Genomic DNA, 18785 nt, shown 5'->3' on the forward strand with positions numbered 1-18785 from the left:
CCAGTCCTACAACCAAAGTGCTGTCCCAGCTACCACGATCTTGACAATGAGGGCCCGAATGGGTCTCTCCACTCCCACGCATGCTGTCCCTAGTCTTTCACACAGTAGCCCAACAGGGGACTTCTCACTTCAGAGTAAAAATTAAATTCAAGTGGCTTCTGCCAGCCCGACAGGGTTTGGGCTCTTGCTGCCCCTTCAGCCCTCCTGGTTGCTGCTCAGGCCAGTCCGTTCACCACGCTATCTGTTTCACCAAACCACTCGGTACCCCCCTCTACTGGGCAGGCTCCTCATTTTCTTAGGGACAATGCCATGGCCAATGTGATCTTGTCAGCGAGTCTTCTCCCTGGCTACCCTGTTGAAAAGTGTTCCACACTTCTAAAACGGGGATAACTGCACCTGCCATCCAGAGTTGTTACAGTCCACTGTGGGACTTAGGCAGGGAAGGGCTCCTCTGGAAAGCCCTCCTCCCCTTGCCTGGTTTCTTCCTAGCAAACAACAGCCAGCAGGGAAGTGTTACCTTGCAGGGTCTTGGGTGTGTGAGAGTGTGTGTGTGTGTGTGTGCTGTGCACCGCCAGCACCTGCTTTCTCCCACTGTAGGTTACAGGTCCTTGCTCCTCCCTCCTGGATCTGCTCCAATAGTCAGCAAGCCCAGCTCATCTGGAGCCGCCCTTGACTTGCCCAGTGTTTGTAAGCAGACATAGCTTTGGGCTCTGCCCACATCAGACTGCATCTGCAGGACCAGTCTGGCTACTCACCAGTCCTTGATTCTCCCCTCTACTGAGGTGAGCTGCCCACCCTCTGTCCCATGCTCCAAAGCTACCTAGAAATGCTGCCCTGGCAAGGTTTAGTGCAAAGAACCTGGGCTCTGGAACCAGACAGGTTTCCTGCCATGTGAAACAGAGAGAAGGCAGGGAAGCCCTGTGCTTTGCTGAGCTGGAGAGACAGAGGGCCTGACAGAGTCCTTGGCAGGCCACGAGCACCCAGGCAGCATCTGCTCACGGCTTCCCTGTTCTGAGATGGCGGAGAGGGGCCCACCTGGTTTCGCTGACGCCCCATCAGTAGCACGCAGAGGACATAGAGCACTTCCAGTTTGTACATGATCTCATGCATAATCTTCATTGACTGGGGCAGCTGGGTCCTAGTTGAAGTGTGAGGCAGGCCACTGTCCTCAGAAGCCCCTGGAGGAGGGAACACAGTGGAGGCTGACACAGCCACCAGGAGACAGGGGTGAGTCACGGCTGGTGAGGAAACGTTTCTGCCCCTCAAACCTGCCCTGCACAGACTTGAGGTCACAGAACCATCAGACTGGACTCCAAGCCCATGACAGAGCTTTCAAAGCCACCAAACTCCCTCCAAACCCCCACATCCAAGCATGTTTAGAGACTCAGAAAAATGGACGCCACAGATCTATTTTATCTCATCACCTTCAACAAAGTGAAAATATTCTGGTCCTGTGCTCCATCCCTTTCCCCCTTACTCCTCTTTCCTCTGGCCAACAGACAATCCAGAATGTGGCCAAATGCCCGTGAGAGTAAATTATGTGTCTCTTCCTTCAGGTCATGAAGGATTCTGAACACTGACCGGGGCCTCCACGAGCGCACACCACTGAAGGCTGAAGACCCAGCCTTTTCAAGATTTTTCTTCTCTGTGTTTCAAAGAACAACCTAGCTTTCTAAGATGCCACCTTCTTTTTTTTTTTTGACAGGCAGAGTAGACAGTGAGAGAGAGAGAGACAGAGAGAAAGGTCTTCCTTTTTGCTGTTGGTTCACCCTCCAATGGCCGCTGTGGCCGGCGCATCGTGCTGATCTGAAGCCAGGAGCCAGGCGCTTCTCCTGGTCTCCCATGCGGGTGCAGGGCCCAAGGGCTTGGGCCATCCTCCACTGCACTCCCGGGCCACAGCAGAGAGCTGGCCTGGAAGTGGGGCAACCGGGACAGAATCCGGCGCCCCAACCGGGACTAGAACCCGTTGTGTCGGCACCGCAAGGCAGAGGATTAGCCTGTTAAGCCATGGTGCTGGCCCTAAGATTCCACTTTCTAAAGCAGACTAAGGATCACAACTCCCATCAATGATGCAAATGAACATACTATCTATGCGAATTAGCATATTCCCATGTTATCTCATCTCACTATTACCAATGACAGCAGATAAGAAACCAGAGTGTGTCAGGCATCATACTTTGGGCTTTATGGAACCCATCTCATTTACTCTATTACTCAGTTGACAAAAGACTTCTGCAGGTCATCCAGGCCTCAGTGGAGGGCACTCATAGGAAGGGAGGGGACCAGGGGACCAGAGAGGGCTCTGGAGTTAAAACTGCAGGTAGGTGACTCTGGGCCAGTCGCCTCCTCCCCAGGCCTGAGGCGGCTCTATGCTATGGCAAGGGTTACCGTAAAGACTGAAAAGGAACACAAGAAAAGCCTCGTCCCTGATTCTCGAGAAGCTCCTGTCATGGCTGGGTCCCTGTAATTTTAAGAAAGCATTGCTCAGAGGACTTCTACAGGGCAGGTGACCTCGGAGAGTTCTTTCCCTTTAGTTTCCTCATCTTTAGGGTGAAAGGATGAGTGAATAACAGCTAAGGTCCTTTCAAACTCCTACTGGAGCTGGTGCCCTAGAGGCCTCTGCAAGGGCCACCACAGTGTGGTGTGAGCAGTGGTCACCAGATACATTCAAGCAAGGTCCCCTAGGAAGACATGGTGATTTCTGTAGGGTGTAGCGGATTTCTCTGAGTGTTGCATCACTAGTATAAAATCACAACCCTGGAAGAAGACACATTGCTGAATGAAGCACAACAGACAGAGGCAGCACGGCTGTGGCAAGAACACTGTGGAGGCCAGACTGCCGGGCCGGAAGCACCTTCTCCAGCTGCACTGTCTGTGCCTCAGCAAAACAGCAGCTGTGGGGCTGGTGCTGCAGCTTAGCCAATATGGTCACTGCCTGTGGCGCCCGCATCCCATATGGGCACTGGTTTGTGTCCCAGCTACTCTACTTTTGATCCAGCTCCCTGCAAATGGCCTGGGAAAACCAGCAGAGGGTGACCCAAGTGTCTGGGCCCCTGCCACCCATGAGGGAGACCTGGAAGAAAAGACTTTGGCCTGGCTCAGCCCTGTCTATTGCAGCCACCTGGGAGCGCATCAGAGGATGGAAGATCTCTCTGTCTCTCCCTCTCTCTCTGTAACTTTCAAATAAAATAAATAAATATTTTAAAAAAGAAAACAGCCATTTTGACAACAGGGTCTACCTCTTAATACTATGAAGATTAAATGTTGGTAGTACTTACAAGACTGTCAGGCATACCTAACTATGTTAAATAGAAGTAAAAAATGAACTCTGAGTTTTCCTGGTGATGCTTGATTGCTACTTGCTTTCTTGTCAATCTGCAAGCCTTTAATTAATGTCAACTAAAGTGGCAGTGGTCAAAGACTAGGAAAGATTTTACTGCAGAAAATTCTACCTATTCACATATATTTTCTTATACCTTGGGGGCAAAAACTGTAATTACTCCATTTCCATGCTGGGACACCTTGGCCCAGCTCCCAGAGCTGCTGGTACTGGGGGAAAAAGAGATTCATAGCACAGATTTACCACACACATGACTGGCTGACCCGGAAGGCTTAGGCATCCTCACCTCCTAGTTCCTGGGGCCCTGTGTGGCACAAAGGCCCACCTCAGTGACAAACGTGGGTGGAGACACACAGGCAGCTGGGACTCCTCAAGTGCCCAGATTGCACAGACCTGACAAACTCCCTGGAATAAATATTTTCAAGAAACACAGTCTTGAATGAAAAGGTCAGAGCTTAGGAATAAAATCATACTCAAGGATGAAGAGGGGAAAACTAGCTCACGAGGCCTGTCCTCCCTACAAATCTCTTTGCACCACAAAAGTGATGAAAGCAGTCACCACTCTCAGTGTGTCCACACTTCACTGCACTCCCTAGGGCATTCTCATTTTAAAAACAGCTTTGAGCTACAATTCATGTATCATATGATCTACCCATTTAACCACAATTCAATGGGCTCTGGCATACTCAAAGTTGTACAGCCACCACCACAATCAATTTTAGAACATTAATCAGCTTCAGAAGAAATCTTGCACACATTTACCAGTAACTCCTTGTTTCCCATCAAACCTCTCACTTCTAGGCAACCACTAAACACATGATCTTTTGTGACCAGCTTCTTTCACTTCACACCATGCTATCAGGTTGATCTATGCTGTAGCATGTATTTAATTTTTTTAGATCGCTGAGTAATATTCTATTGTATACCGCACTCTGTAGATCCATTCCCCATTCATCAGCTAAGACATCTGGGTTGTTTCCATAGTTCGGCTATTCTGAATATGCTACAATGAACAGCCATGAACAAGTTTTGTCAAATATGTCTTCACTTCTCATAGATATGTATCTGGGCCATGGAGGTGTGTGTTTGATCTTCTGAGGACGGTCAGACTGTTTTGTAACATGGCCACATCTTTTTACAAGCCCACCAACAGTGAATGAGGATATGACTTCCCCCACTTCCTTGCCAACATTTGTCACTACCTGTCTTTCATGGTAAACATCCCAAGAGGGTATGAAATAGCATTTCATTGTGGGCTTCATTTGTATTTCCCTGATGGCTAATGAGACTGAACATATTTTCAGTGTGCTTACTGGCCACTGGCATATCTTGTGGAGAAATTTCTATTCAGATCCTCTGTCCATATTTTGAAATGAGTTGTCTTTTTTATTACTGACCTATGGAGTTCTTCATACATTGTTTATACCCTATCAGACATACGTTTTGCAAATATTTTCTCCCATTCTGTGGGGTTTTTCTTTTCTGACTGTGTTCTTTGAAGCACAGAGGTTTCAATTTCCATGAAGTTCAACTTAACTATTAGCTTGGTTGCTTCTGCTATGGATGTCATTTATGAAATCACAGCCAAATCCAAGCTCATGAATATTTATCTTGTGTCTTCCCCGGAGGATTTTAGAGGTCTAGCTCTACAGTCTTTGATCCTTTTGACTTCAATTTTGCACATGAAGATCCAACTTCATTTTCTGCATATGGATATCCAACGGCCCTAGCACTGTTTGTGAAAAGACTAATTTTCCTGTATTGAATGGTCTTGGGGCACTTGATGAAAATCAATCGACCATATGTGTGAAGGCTTCTTTCTGAATTCTCATATTCCAGGGATCTATATGTCTACTTTTATGCCAGGAGCTAATTATCTTCATTACTGTAGCTTTGTGATAAGTTTTCCAATCAGGAAGTGTACATTTCATTAAAAGGTATTCTTTTTCAAGATTGTTCTGGCTGTTATGGATTCTTTGCATTTATTTCCCCATAAGAATTTTAGGATCAGTGATTCCATTTCCACAAAGAAACTTGCTGGGATTTTGGATAGGGACTATGATAAATCTGTAGACTGATCTGTAGGTAAAAGTGTTGGAATACTGCTGTCTTAACAACACTGTCTTCTAAATCAAGTACTTGGAAATATCTTTACATTTATCTAGGTCCAGAGTTTCTGTCAATGATGTGCTGTAATTTTCAGAGTGTAAATTATGTACTTTCTTATTATTCTTAAGCATTTTATTATTTTTACTTCTTTTATAAATGAAACTTTCCTTAATTTCATTTTTGGTTTGTTACTTTCTACTATATTTAAATACTCTTTACTTCTGACCACTAATCTGTGTCCTGAAACTTTGTTGAACTCATTTATTCACTCACTGGTTATTTTTCATGAATTCTTTGGTTATTTCTACATGCAAGATCATGCCATCTGTGAATACAGCTGAAGCCAGGAGCCTGGAACTCCATCCTGGTCTCTCACACGAGTGGCAGGGACCTAGGCACCTGGGCCATCTTCTCCTTTCCCAGGTTTATTAGCAAGGAGCTGGATCAAAAGTGGAGCAGCCATGACTAGAAGCAGCACTGACATGGGATGCTGGTGTTGTAAGCAGCAGCTTGATCCACTGCACCAACTACCAGCTGTGTAAGCATTTTGTAAGTTGCTGTATTTATTTGTGCTAGTATTTTGTTGAGGATTTTTTGCTTCTACAGTCCAAAAAGATATTGGCCTGTATTTTTCTTTTTTGTTTTTATTGGAAAGGCCAAGAGATATAAAAAGGTCCTCCGTTCACTGATTCACTTCCCAAATGCCTACAAGAGCCAAGGTTGGGCCAGGCTGAAGCTGGAAGCCAGGAACTGAATCCAAGTCTCCCACATGGGTGGCAGGGACTCAATTACTTCAGCCACCACTGCTGCTTTCCAGGGTGCACACCAGCCCAAAGCGGGAATTACAAACACAGCTGGGACTCATATCCAGGCATTCAGATTATGGGATGTGGATATTCAAAATGGTATCTTAACTCCTGTGCCAGATGCTCACCTCTATAATTTTCTAATATAACATTTCAATTCCTCTAATGATTTTCTCACTGTGTTTTTTAATTTAAACATTATTTATTTGGGAGATAGAGAAAAAAGATAAAAGTGAGAGCAGATTCCATCTGCTGGTTCACTTCCCAACCGCTCCTCATGGAAGGAACTGGACCAGGCCAAAGCCAGGAGCTGAGCACTCAATCCAGGTTTCCAACATGGGTGGCAAAGACCCCACCACTTAAGCCATTACTTGCTGCATCCCAGGGAAAGCTGGAATCAGAAACTGGTAGCAAATCCAGGTATGGGACAGGGGCATCTTAGTCCCACTGCTGCTGACTCTTCCTCCATTTTCTTTTCTTTTCTTTTTTTTTTTTTTTTTTAAGATTTATTTACTGAAAGGCAGAATAAGGGGAGTAGGGTGAGTAAATGAGTGAGTGAGTGGGAGACACACTTATCTTTCATCTGCTGGTTCACTCACAATGGCCACAACAGCCAGGTCTGGGCCAGGCCAAAGCCAGGAGCTCAGAACTTTATCAGGATATCCCACATGGATGGCAGGGACCCAAGGACTTGGGCCATCTTCTGCTGCTTTCCCAGGCACATTATCAGGGAGCTACATTGGAAGCACAGCAGTCAGGACTTGAATTGTCACTGCAATTTGGGGTGCTACCATAGCAAGTGGTGGCTTAACCAGCTGCACCACAACACTTGCCCCAGCCCCAGTGCCTTCTCACTTCCATTATTCCTGATAAGTCAGCTGTTAATCTTACTGGGATACCTTTGGGCATGAGGAACCAACTGTCTTTTGCTGCTTTCAAAGTTTACTTTGTGGCCGGCGCCGCGGCTCAATAGGCTAATCCTCTGCCTGTGGCACCGGCACACTGGGTTCTAGTCCCGGTTGGGGTGCCGGATTCTGTCCCGGTTGCCCCTCTTCCAGGCCAGCTCTCTGCTGTGGCCCAGGAAGGCAGTGGAGGATGGCCCAAGTGCTTGGGCCATGCACCCACATGGGAGACCAGGAGAAGCGCCTGGTTCTGGGCTTCAGATCGGCGCAGTGTGCCGGCCGCGGCAGCTATTGGACAGTGAACCAACGGCAAAAGGAAGACCTTTCTCTCTGTCTCTCTCTCACTGTCCACTCTGTCAAAAAAAAAAAAAAAAAAAAAAGTTTACTTTGTCTTTTAATAGTTTTATTATGTTGTGTCTGAGTGTGGATCTCTTTGAGTTAATCATAGTTGGCGTTCTTTGAGCTTCTTGGATGTGTACATTGACATTTTGTATTAAATTTGCAATGTTTTCAGCCATTGTATCTCCCACATCCTTCTGACAGTACTCTGAGGCTCTCTGCTTTTCTTAGGTCCCGCCATTCTTCAGGATGCTGATCTCTACCAATCTATCTTTAAGTTTGCTGTCTCCTTCTTGTGCCAGTTCCACTCTTAGTTATTATACCTTCAGAACTTCGATTTGGCTCCTTTTTATGTTTCCTGTTTTTTTATTATTATTATTATTATTTTATTATTATTTCCTTTTGATGGGCTATTTTACCTCATAGCTCTCTTTAAGTTCTTTAAACAGTTTCTTTTAGTTCTTTTGATCATGTATTTAAACATGCCTGTTTTGGGCACCAGAGTTGTGGTATAGCAGGTAAAGCCACCACCTGAATTTGTATGGATGCTGATTTGGGTACTGGCTGCTCCAGTTCCAATCCAGCTCCCTGCTAATGTGCCTGGGAAAGCAGTGGAAGATAGTCCAAGTGTTTGGACCCCTGCCACCCATGTAGGAGACCTGGATGAAGTTCCTGGCTTCAGCCTGGCACAGCGCTGGCCATTGAGGACATGTGGGGAGTGATTCAGCAGATGTAAGCTCACTCTCTGTAATTCTTTCAAATAAATAAATAAATCCTTAAATAAAATGGCTGCTTTGAAATCATTATTAAACCTGCATATTGGGGCCAGTGCCGTGGCTCACTTGACTAATCCTCTGCCTGTGGTGCAGGCATCCCATATGGGCACCGGGTTCTAGTCCCGGTTGCTCCTCTTCCAGGCCAGCTCTCTGCTGTGGCCCAGGAGGGCAGTGAAGGATGGCCCAAGTCTTAGGCCCTGCACCCCATGGGAGACCAGGAAGAAGCTCCTGGGTTCAGATCAGCGCAGCGCCAGCCATAGCAGCCATTTGGGGAGTGAACCAATGGAAGGAAGACCTTTCTCTCTGTCTCACTCACTATCTATAACTCTACCTGTCAAATAAATTAAAAAAATAAAATAAAATAAACACCTGCATATATGGGTCCTTTCAGGGGGCAATTTCTGTGGCCTGCTTTTTCTTGCGTAAAGGTCAAAACTTCCTGTTTGTTTACATGTCTCATAATTTTTGTTAAAAACTGGACATTTTAGGTAATATACTGTAGTACTCTGTGCATCAATTCCTCTTCCCACTTCAGGGCTTGCTGTTTGCTTATCTGTTGAATTACTTGCCTAGACTTCGTAAAGTCTATTTTTCCAAAGGATTGGTTTCGCCTTTAATGTGGAACCTCAGAGAACACGGCCTTGGGTGTGAGGGGACGAGGTTTAACAAGGCTCTCTTTGGTGCCTCCCCTGCTCCCAGTTATACTTTCTGCTTTATCTGGTATCACACCCAGGGCGCCACTAATTGGTGGCTGAATGCTCTACTGTTTCTGACAAGGTCCTGAGGCATAAATTGCTCTAGAGTCTGATTCAATTAAAATTGGGCAAAAATGGTTTTTGACACTGAGATCTGTTCTGATTTTAGGAGCGCTTTTGGCTGTTTCACTGGTTCTCTAGTAAACTAGTTGGCCTCTGGTTTATCTTGTTCTTCATTAATAAGAGCTCCTGGCCTTACTTGCTTGCCACCAAAATCTGCACTGTTTTAAGAATGTCCTTATACTTAAACTTCCTCATATTCTGTTCTTACCAACTGCCTCTCTTTTGGGCAACATCTCTGAGCCACTGTGCCGAGCAGGGTAGGAGCCTCTCATCTTCTCAGCTTGCCTCTCCTGGTGTGGAGTCTCCAAAGGCAAGGGAGCTGGGAGTGAGGGAAACTGGAGCCATAGTAATCTCAGTCTGCAATGTCTGGGGGTAAAGCTTCCATACCGTCAGTGTGGTGTGGACCTGGATGGAGAAGCGAGCCCCTCACCTCCCAGCCATTCTCACCACAAACTTAGCCTCTTCAACTTGGAGTTGTAGGGGATAAAAAAAAGCTGGTGGCCTGTCTGTTGGAGTAACACAACATATTCCTTCTTTGGGAGATTAAGAAGTCCTGGGTTTGTACAATTTGACCCCATTCTGCTGGCCAGTCAAATGCTTCAGAGATGGGCACCTGACCCAAGATGGGCTGAGTCCTTCATCAGAAAGCTGCCCCTAAGACTAGAGTCTATCCATGTACTTACTAGTCAGCCTACCTTCTCACGCTAACAGAGGCACCAGGCACTGGAAAAAGGCTAAAAGAATGTATGGAAAAAGATTCCAAGAAAAAACGTCCTAAGAATGCTCTGCTTACTGGTTCCAGTCAGCCCCTGAGAACAGCTGCCTCGGGTTCTGCACAAAGCCCCTTTCTCTGCAATCTGGTTCACGCTGAGGAAATCCAGGGAAGTTCTGAAATAGCTATCAAAGCTTAACAGCCATGGCCAAGGAATGCCCTGAGGAAAGTTTTACCAGGAGAAAATCTCATATAGGTCCTTCTTGGCGAAGAGGTTAAGAATGGCTCCAGGAACCCAAAGGAAAGGCCCCCTCTCAGGACCCACCCCAGGTACCTTGATTGTGCTCAGACTCCTCGTTGGCCACTCGCATCAGGGCATCTAGCACCAAAGCGTTGTCCAGCCACGTGTACCACTCCTCCAACTCCTGAAGGAAGCTGGCTGTGCCTGTTGACTCTGACACTTTTCGAGTTGCCAGTTTGCAAAGCCGCTCAACAAAGCCAGGGATGCTGAGAAGGGCCGCTGCCAGGGAGAGAAGAGGATTTTGAAAACAGACAAGCAAAACAACTCTAAAGCCTGCAACAAACAATCTGCAATGATAGGAATGATTCACACTCTGATATCAACTAGTTAGAGATGCTCTTTTTTTTCCTTTTAAAGATGTACTTATTATTTGAAAGTCAGAGTTACGCAGAGAAAGAAGGAGAGGCAGAGACAGAGACAGAGAGAGAGAAAGAGGGAGGGAGGGAGAGAGAGTGAAAGAGAGAGGGAGGGAGGGAGGGAGGGAGGAAGGTCTTCCATCCGATGGTTTACTCCTCAACTGGCCACAATGGCCAGAGCTGTGCTGATCCGAAGCCAGGAACCAGGAGCTTCTTCCAGGTCTCCCAGGTGGGTGCAGGGGCCCAAGGAATTGGGCCATCATCTACTGCTTTCACAAGCCACATCAGAGCAGGATCAGAAGCAGAGCAGCTGGGACTCGAACAAGTGCTCACATGGGATGCAGGCACTGGCAGGTGGCGGCTTTACCCACTATGCCTCAGCGCTGGTCAAAAATGGTCTTTTAAAAAGAAATGCCAGGGGCTGGCACTGTGGTGAAGAAGGTATATGGGTGCCTCGCGTCCTAGCTGCTCTACTTCCCATCCAGCTCCCTGCTAATGGCCTGGCAAAGCAGCGTAAGATGCCCCAAGTGCCTGGGCCCTATACCTGCATGGGAGACCTGGAAGAAGTTCCTGGTTCCTGGCTTTGGATCGGTCCAGTTCTGGCCGTTGCAGCCATTTGGGAGGGAACCAGAGGATGGAAGACCTCTGTGTCTCCCTCTCTCGATCTGTAACTCTCCCTCTCAAATAAGAAGTCAGTCAGTCTTCCCCTCAAATAAGTAAATCTTTAAGAAAAAAAAAAAAAAAGGAAATGCCAAAGGGCCAGCATCCCATATGGTTGCTGGTTCATGTCCTGGCTACTCCTCTTCCAATCCAGCTCCCTACTAATGGCCTGGGAAAAGCAGAAGATGGCCCAAGCGCATGGGCCCCTGCTATCTGAGAGATAGAGACATGGAGGAAGATCCTGGCAACTGGCTTGTGGAGCCACTGCAGTCATCTGGGGAGTGAACCAGCAGATGGAAGAGCTCTCTCTCTCTCACCCCCTCCCTCTCCCTCTCTCCCCTGCTCACCTCTGTCAAATAAATAAATATTAAAAAAAAAAAAAAAAAAGGAAATGTCATGCAAAGGGAAAATAGTAAAAGTTACAGATACAAGGCAAATTTTTAGCAGGTGTAGGGAAACAGGCTCTCTTGTATCAACCGGTCAAAAAATAAACAGAAATAAATTTTATGTCTTTAATTTGTGTGTTTCTGAGCCGAGGTCCATTTTTGGAAATTTCCCTAAAGAAGTAACCATTTGTATACAAAGATATCTGTATAAAGATGTACACTGACACAGTTTCTTTAATAGGAAAAATATGGAGGTAACTAAATGTTCTTCAGTAACAGACTAAATACAATGATACAGTCATACAAATGGAATATAACATGGATACTAAGAATGACATCACATAACATCTTTATACAGTGACTCAAAGTTTGAATTTATTTTTTAGAGAAAAAAGTAAATGATCAAACAGTATTGGTTTAAGCTCATTTTCTTCAAAACTTTCAGTATCTGCTTCCTTAAGCTACACATGAAGAATGGAAGCACAGGGGTTAGTGCTATGGAGTAGCAGGTAAAGCCACCACCTGTAGTGCCAGCATCTCATATGGGTGCCAGTTCTAGACCTCGTTGCTCCATTTCCAATCGAGTTCTCTACTAATGCACCTGGGAAAACAGTAGAAGATGGCTCAAATACTTGGACCCATGCCACCCACGTGGGATACCTCAAAGAAGCTCCTGGCTCCTGGCTTCAGCCTGGTCAAGCCTTGGCTGTTGCAGATATTTGGGGAGTAAACCAGTAGATTTCTCTCTCTGTCTCTCCCTAACTCTGCGCTTCAAATAAATAAATAGAAACTAATCTAGAAACTTTATAAAGACCTTTTTTTAAATCCTCCAAATCAAAGAAAACTGGTTTTGGGGTCAATACCAAACCAGCCCAACAAGAAGGATGAATAATGGTGGCTTCCTTTGAATCTGTTTACATCTAGGCATGTGAAAATAATTCAAACTAATACAACAAAAATAATCTGCCAGATTAATTTCCTCAATGAGAAACAGAAAGACAAAAGTTATTAGTACACTGGCACTCACAAGTTTCCATACTGCATCTTTTTGACCCCATTTTCTCATATGTACAGAGATATTAATAATTTCTACTGCACAGGACCTCTTGGAGAACTAATATCACTTCTAGATAAAACAGTTGGGTCAGTGTTTGCTATAGAGTGTGAGTTTAACAAATGTTACCTTTAGCCACTGTCTATATGTGTATATGTTTAAATCAGCTTTATATATAATTTAATTGTAAATCACATATTTTTTTTGTTTGTTTGTTTGACAGGCAGAGTGGAAAGTGAGAGAGAGAGATAGAAAGGTCTTCCTTTTGCCATTGGTTCACCCCCCAATGGCCACCGCGGCTGGCGCACTGCGGCCGGCGCACTGTGCTGATCCGATGGCAAGAGCCAGGTGCTTATCCTAGTCTCCCATGGGGTGCAGGGCCCAACCACTTGGGCCATCCTCCATTGCACTCCTGGGCCACAGCAGAGAGCTGGCCTGGAAGAGGGGCAACCGGGATAGAATCCGGCGCCCTGACCGGGACTAAAACCCGGTGTGCCGGCGCCGCAAGGCGGAGGATTAGCCTAGTGAGCCGCAGCGCCAGCGTAAATCACATATTTTTTAAAATGTATGCTTTATGGTTTACTACAGTGAGAACTTCCCAAATGTCCCAAGAAGGGGGAATAACACCCTTCACTGACCAAGAAAAGTCTTGTATCTATGGACACAGAAGAAAAGCAAAGCTAGAGGAAGACCCACGTATCTGGGGTCCACAGACTTCAGTTTTTCCATATGACTAAAACACATAAAATTACATTCCCTAATACCCTGAACGGCACAGCACGACTGCGTGCTATCCCTAGCTAAACCACAGCACTGAGAGTTAGTGAAGGACTCCTCCTGAGTAAGGAGGCGGCTGCTGTGTAGCACGTGGCGGCTCTGGGGATGCACACAGCAGCAAACCAGGCTTCAGCAACAAAGCTCGGTTTTCAGAGCATTATCAGGGCCACCTTGGGATGGTCATGGCTTTCCTCTGCATTTTTATAAGTTTGCCTTGTCTTTTTGGCTAACCCTAAAGTAAACAGTGATATGTTTTTATATTTACAGTATTTCTAGCCTGTTCACATTCATGAACTAGGTTTTAAGACACATACATGTTTCAGTTGAAATATGCATCATCTATATTCTTATGGATGAAATAGATATATGCCCAGTTTCCCCAAAATCCTCTCAAGTAAGGGTACTTTATCAACAGAATAGAGCTCTTTTGCACTGAGAAGAAATAGGTGAGGTAGATCAGTCAGAATAATGTTTTGAAAAATGATTAGTATACTTACATGGTCATAAAATCAAACAATATATAGAAACATACACTAAGAAGCTCCATTCCCATGGGCTGGCACAATCTACTGTTTCCAGCCACATGCTAACACGTAAACCCTTTAGGTTTCCCATGTATCCTGTTTCTTTACGCATAACATAAAACAAATGTATGGTCTTTTTTGTCCTTCCTTGCCTAAATACAAAAAGTGATTCTACACACTGCTCAGCATCTTATCATTAACATATCTTGAAGATCCTGCATACCAGTACAATATCAACTTTATTCTTTTTTAAGCTACAATTTTCCATTATATATTCTATAAATGAAGCAGTCTCTTGCTGATGAACACTTGAGTTCCCATTCTTTTGTTATTACAATGTTACAAACAATAACCTTGATATTCTATTTGTAAGATAAAAGCCCAGTAAGTTTAGTAGACCAAAATGTATGTAGATCTGATAAACAGTGACTCCCAACTTTTTAAATTCAAAATCTGATAAAAGCTATAGAACTTGGTCCCCCAGATAAGGAACAGACACAGAGAGTTTACACTCCTTAAGTGGAACCCTCCCATGCACAAAACTCTAGAGATACTGAAGGCTGGACAATTTGAGAAGGGTCTCAGTCTACAACCACAAAATCCTGCAAACTCAGAAACTTCACCTTGGTTGATTTCAGCTGCAGAAGGCCCCAAGCTCAAGCTTTTCTTCTGCTGAGCATTTTTGGCAAGAAGCGTGTGCTTGTCATCATTCCCTGTATCCATCTCTGAAATGGTGACGGCCAGAATCCGGCAGAAATTAGCAAGCTGCTGCTGATCGAAATTGGATACTAAGGAACTCAGATTAGGGACTTCATCTAGTCGGATCATTTCCTAAGAAGACACAAATGAAACAATTTCCATGCTCAATTCACTCAAGAGACTGGATATGCCCTTCTGCTGTGTCCACGTCCTTGTACCCCTACGCAACTGTATTCCCTTCTCCTTCCCCAGACAGAACCATTGTTTTGAACTTTGTGTTTGTTACTCTTACGTAAATTTTTATAGTTAAAAAATTTATCTTCATTAAAACACACGGACTTCTCCACATCCAGTACAAGTTACATCTTATCTTACCTTTGACTCAACACTGAGACTTATCCACACCAAGAAAAATAACCGGCAATCATTTTTTACCATTTTACTCCACATTTTAGTCAGTCTCCTTTTTATGAGTATTCAGGTGAACTACAACTTTTCACTATTAACTAATGTTGTAACGAACACCCCTATAGGTGCTCCCTGCGTACATGCGTATGTGACCATTTCTCTGAAATAAGTGGAAACAGGTATTCTTGTCTTTTTCTAGGCTAATAATTTCCAAGGATTCAAAATTAACTTTAATGTTTATTAAGTTTTAATACATGTACTTTATCAAGTTAAGGAATTTCCCTGCAAGTCTTAGCTTTAAGTATGAACAAGCACTGAATTTCATAAAATACTTTGTTATATTTTCTTCCTTAAAATCTACAATTTTGTGAAATACACCACATCTGTTTTGAACTATCCTTGTAGTCCTCAGGAAACACCTGTTATCCTCCATTCCACAAATTTAATTTCCACTGGACTAACGCTTTATCACTGTATGAACTTGTAATAATCCATTCCTACATCTATTTCCCAAACAATCTAATGCTGCTTTGAGCGAGAATGGTATCTTCTCTTTTCTCCAGAGTCTCAAAGCAGAGGATCTCGTAATGAAGCTATCAGGAAATGTGCAATGAACAAACAAATGATTCCTGGAAGGCCTCAAGAATCCCACTCCCCTCTTTCTGGTAATGGGGGAGGACAGGTGTTTGCTGTGGTGGGCACATCTGGGGGGTTTCTTCCTTGCGCCAGTATACAACAAACATCACTATACTGGAAAGCGTGACTGGAGCCCATCAGTTCCTTTAGCCCTTACCCAATTCAGTGTATAGGTCCCAAATCTGGCATTAGAAGCCTGCTTCATTTCGTTGTTTGATTATCTCTGCCTCTCTCTCAGAAGTACACACTCTGGTAATTGCTTATTATCGTCTTTCCACTAAAACAGTTTTAGAAAGAGTGGCATTGTGGCATAGCAGGTTAAGCTGCCACCTGCAACACCACATCCCATTTGGGTGTTGGTTCGAGTCCCAGTTGCTCCACTTCCCCCATCTTGCTCCCTGCTAATGTGCCTGGAAAAGCAGCACAGGATGGCCTAAATGCTTAGGTCTCTGCACCCACGTGGGATGCATAGAGGAAGCTCCTGGCTCCTGGCTTTGGCCTGACTCAGGCCCAGGCCCAGCCCCAGTGGCCATTTGGGGAGTGAACCAATGGCTGGAAGGTCTCTCTTTCTCTCTCTGTCTTTCAAATAAATAAAAAATAAATCTTAGGGAAAAAAAACCCCTTATTCTGATGTGAAAAATTATCAGCAGTATACAAGTGTTTCCACTGATAAACATTCCTTTTTTAAGATTTTATTTTATTATTTATTTGAGAGGCAGAGTTATAGGCAGAAAGAGGGAGAGACAGAGAGAAAGGTCTCCCATCTGCTGGTTCACTCCCCAGATGGCTGTAACGGCCAAAGCTGAGCCAATCCAAAGGAGGAGCCAGGGGCTTCTTCCAGGTCTCCCATGTGGGTAAAGGGGCCTAAATACTTAGACCATCTTCCACTGCTTTTCCAGGCCATAGCAGAGAGCTGGATTGGAAGAGGAGTGGCCAAGACACAAACTGGCACCCATATGGGATTCCAGAGCTGCAGGCAGAGGTTTAGCCCATTAAGCCACAGTGCCAGTCCCCACTGATAAACATTTATCACCAACATTTGTTCTCTTTCTCACTGTGGTATTGATTTGTATTTCCATGATTATCAACAAAGCTAAGCATCTTCCACATTTATGGATCATCTGTTTTTCTTCTGTGAAATGCTTGTTCATATCATTGCTCATTTTTTCATGCTGATTTGTAAAAAATGCTTGATAAATTCTTAATACCTATCTTTTGTTACCTTCCAAGTTTGTGATTTGGGTTTCTACTTCCTGTATGATGTCTATCCCCATTCAGACTGCACCAAGGTACTCATGATGTTTAGTAGAATCCATGACTATTTCTTGTAACACAAGAAGGAACGAGAAGGAGCAATCCTGGCCTCCAGCAGTCTAGATTTCTGTCCTAGAGGTCCCCTTTCACACACTTGCTGGAGCACACAACTATCGGAAAAACAACAAAGCCTTTTTATCAAGGGCACAAAGGGTCTGTCTGGGGCCTGCACACATCTCCAGTGTGTTCCTGGAGACAATGGGCCACTTGTATTTCTTCTGCCTGAGTGGTAAAAAGCAAGGCCTGGGGGAAGTGCATCAGAAAGACAGAAATCAAAGATGGAATCCCCACAATGCAGATGGCATCATCTTCTCTCCAACAGCAACCTGTAGGAGGCAAGTCATCAGTTAAGAGGAATACATCTGTCAACCAACAACTAACTAACATGGAGGCTTAGGACAGGCATGGACCAGGGAAACAAGCTCCAGGTCCTAACAAGCATTACAGCAAACTCTAACATAATGCATTTCTAACAGAGATCTTTGGATGAATCTTGTAGGGGGAGTTCTTGATGAGAAATTTTTCATTTAGTGTTTTCATTTCATTCACAATTTTTTAAAAACCAACAAATCACATGAACATCTACTTGATGGCCAAGTGGTAGGATTTCAATGTTTTATCTTTGTGTCTCATTGGTGTTAATTAACCAACTCGAAGGCCAAATATTATCACCAAAGGAACAGATCCCGATGAACGGAGTCTTCACAGCAGGAAAACGGAGTCACCACATGACACAACAGGAAGGTATGCTATAAAGAACTTACACCATGATAATTAGGGCAATTTGATTTCGGCAAAGTGACATTAACCATCACGTGAAATTCATAAAGTGAATCTGATGTTTTGAGTTTTATAATTAGATCTGCTTCAATTTATATGTTAATTTAGGTTTTAGAGTCATGTAAGACCCATCAGTAAAAGGGGTATAACCTAGTTTTATACCTGAATATACCCAAGTAACACAAAAATAATTTTAACACACGAGTATGGAAAATTTATTTTCAAAGAATTCTACATTATTCAGGTTTGAGAATTCAGTGGTCTGAGATGCCCTCCCCCACACGGCTGGAGGACACAGCTCACCTTTTTAACACCCAAAATATCTTCAATGAGGGTTGCTGTTTGTAAGAATGTCTTCTTACTTGTCATCAATGTAAACAGGAAGATCACAAAGTCATTCTTTTCTGCCAAACGTTTTGTAACTCCTTCCGTCTGTCACAAGGAAGAAGGGAAACAAAGCAGAACAGGTTGCAATCACAAAATAAAATGTGAAGAGCAAAGTACACCATGCAGCCAATGGAAAAGCAATCCCATCTTTAAAAACGGGCATAAGCCAAGAAAAGTGGGATGTCCTGAGTTAACTGCAGGAAACGTTTCTTGACTCCACAGCCATGAACAAAGTCTCCGAGCACCTACACAATTAGGAGCCCATTCTGGAGCTGAGAATGCGAAAAGCAGGAAGTAGGGGCCTCAGTTGGGCTGTGAAGTCTAAGTCCCAAAGATCTCCTTTTAGAAGACAAGCCAAACTCACCCAGTACAGAAATTGGGTGACTAAGGTAGGTGATTCCTACTTAGAGCTTAATCAAGGTGAAAACTTCACAACCAGAAGTTTTCAAAGAGGGCTTAAGGTTTCCAAAGGCCATTCTCAAATCTGCAATCAACAGTATTTGAGGGTGGGTGTTTGGTATAGTGTTTAAGATCCCACTCTGGATGCCCGTAATCTGAATCGGAGTACCTGGACTTGATTCCAGGCTCTGTTCCCAATTCCAGCCTCATGCTAATGTGTACTCTTGAACTCAGCAGCTGATGGCTCAAGTAGCTGGGTCCCTCCCACTCATGTGGAAGATAAGGACTGAGCTCCTAGCTAT

At 44.5% G+C, this 18785-nt stretch overlaps 1 protein-coding gene across 2 annotated transcripts in view; it reads right to left on the minus strand.

The window, feature by feature from the left end:
• Positions 1–18785, minus strand: part of TRPC4AP (transient receptor potential cation channel subfamily C member 4 associated protein) — a 76632-nt gene that overhangs the window by 15193 nt on the left and 42654 nt on the right. The window contains exons 6-9 of one of the 2 annotated variants that reach the window (XM_062204091.1): positions 18001–18129; positions 14484–14691; positions 10137–10322; positions 1036–1178 (exon numbers count right to left, since the gene is read on the minus strand). In XM_062204091.1, coding sequence (XP_062060075.1) covers positions 1036–1178; positions 10137–10322; positions 14484–14691; positions 18001–18129 — 666 coding nt within the window. Of the gene's footprint in view, positions 1–1035; positions 1203–10136; positions 10323–14483; positions 14692–18000; positions 18130–18785 lie in introns of both variants that reach the window. The other variant, XM_062204090.1, reaches the window with a different exon arrangement.

This window comes from Lepus europaeus, chromosome 10 (assembly GCF_033115175.1).
Source record: "Lepus europaeus isolate LE1 chromosome 10, mLepTim1.pri, whole genome shotgun sequence".
Taxonomy (NCBI): domain Eukaryota; kingdom Metazoa; phylum Chordata; class Mammalia; order Lagomorpha; family Leporidae; genus Lepus; species Lepus europaeus.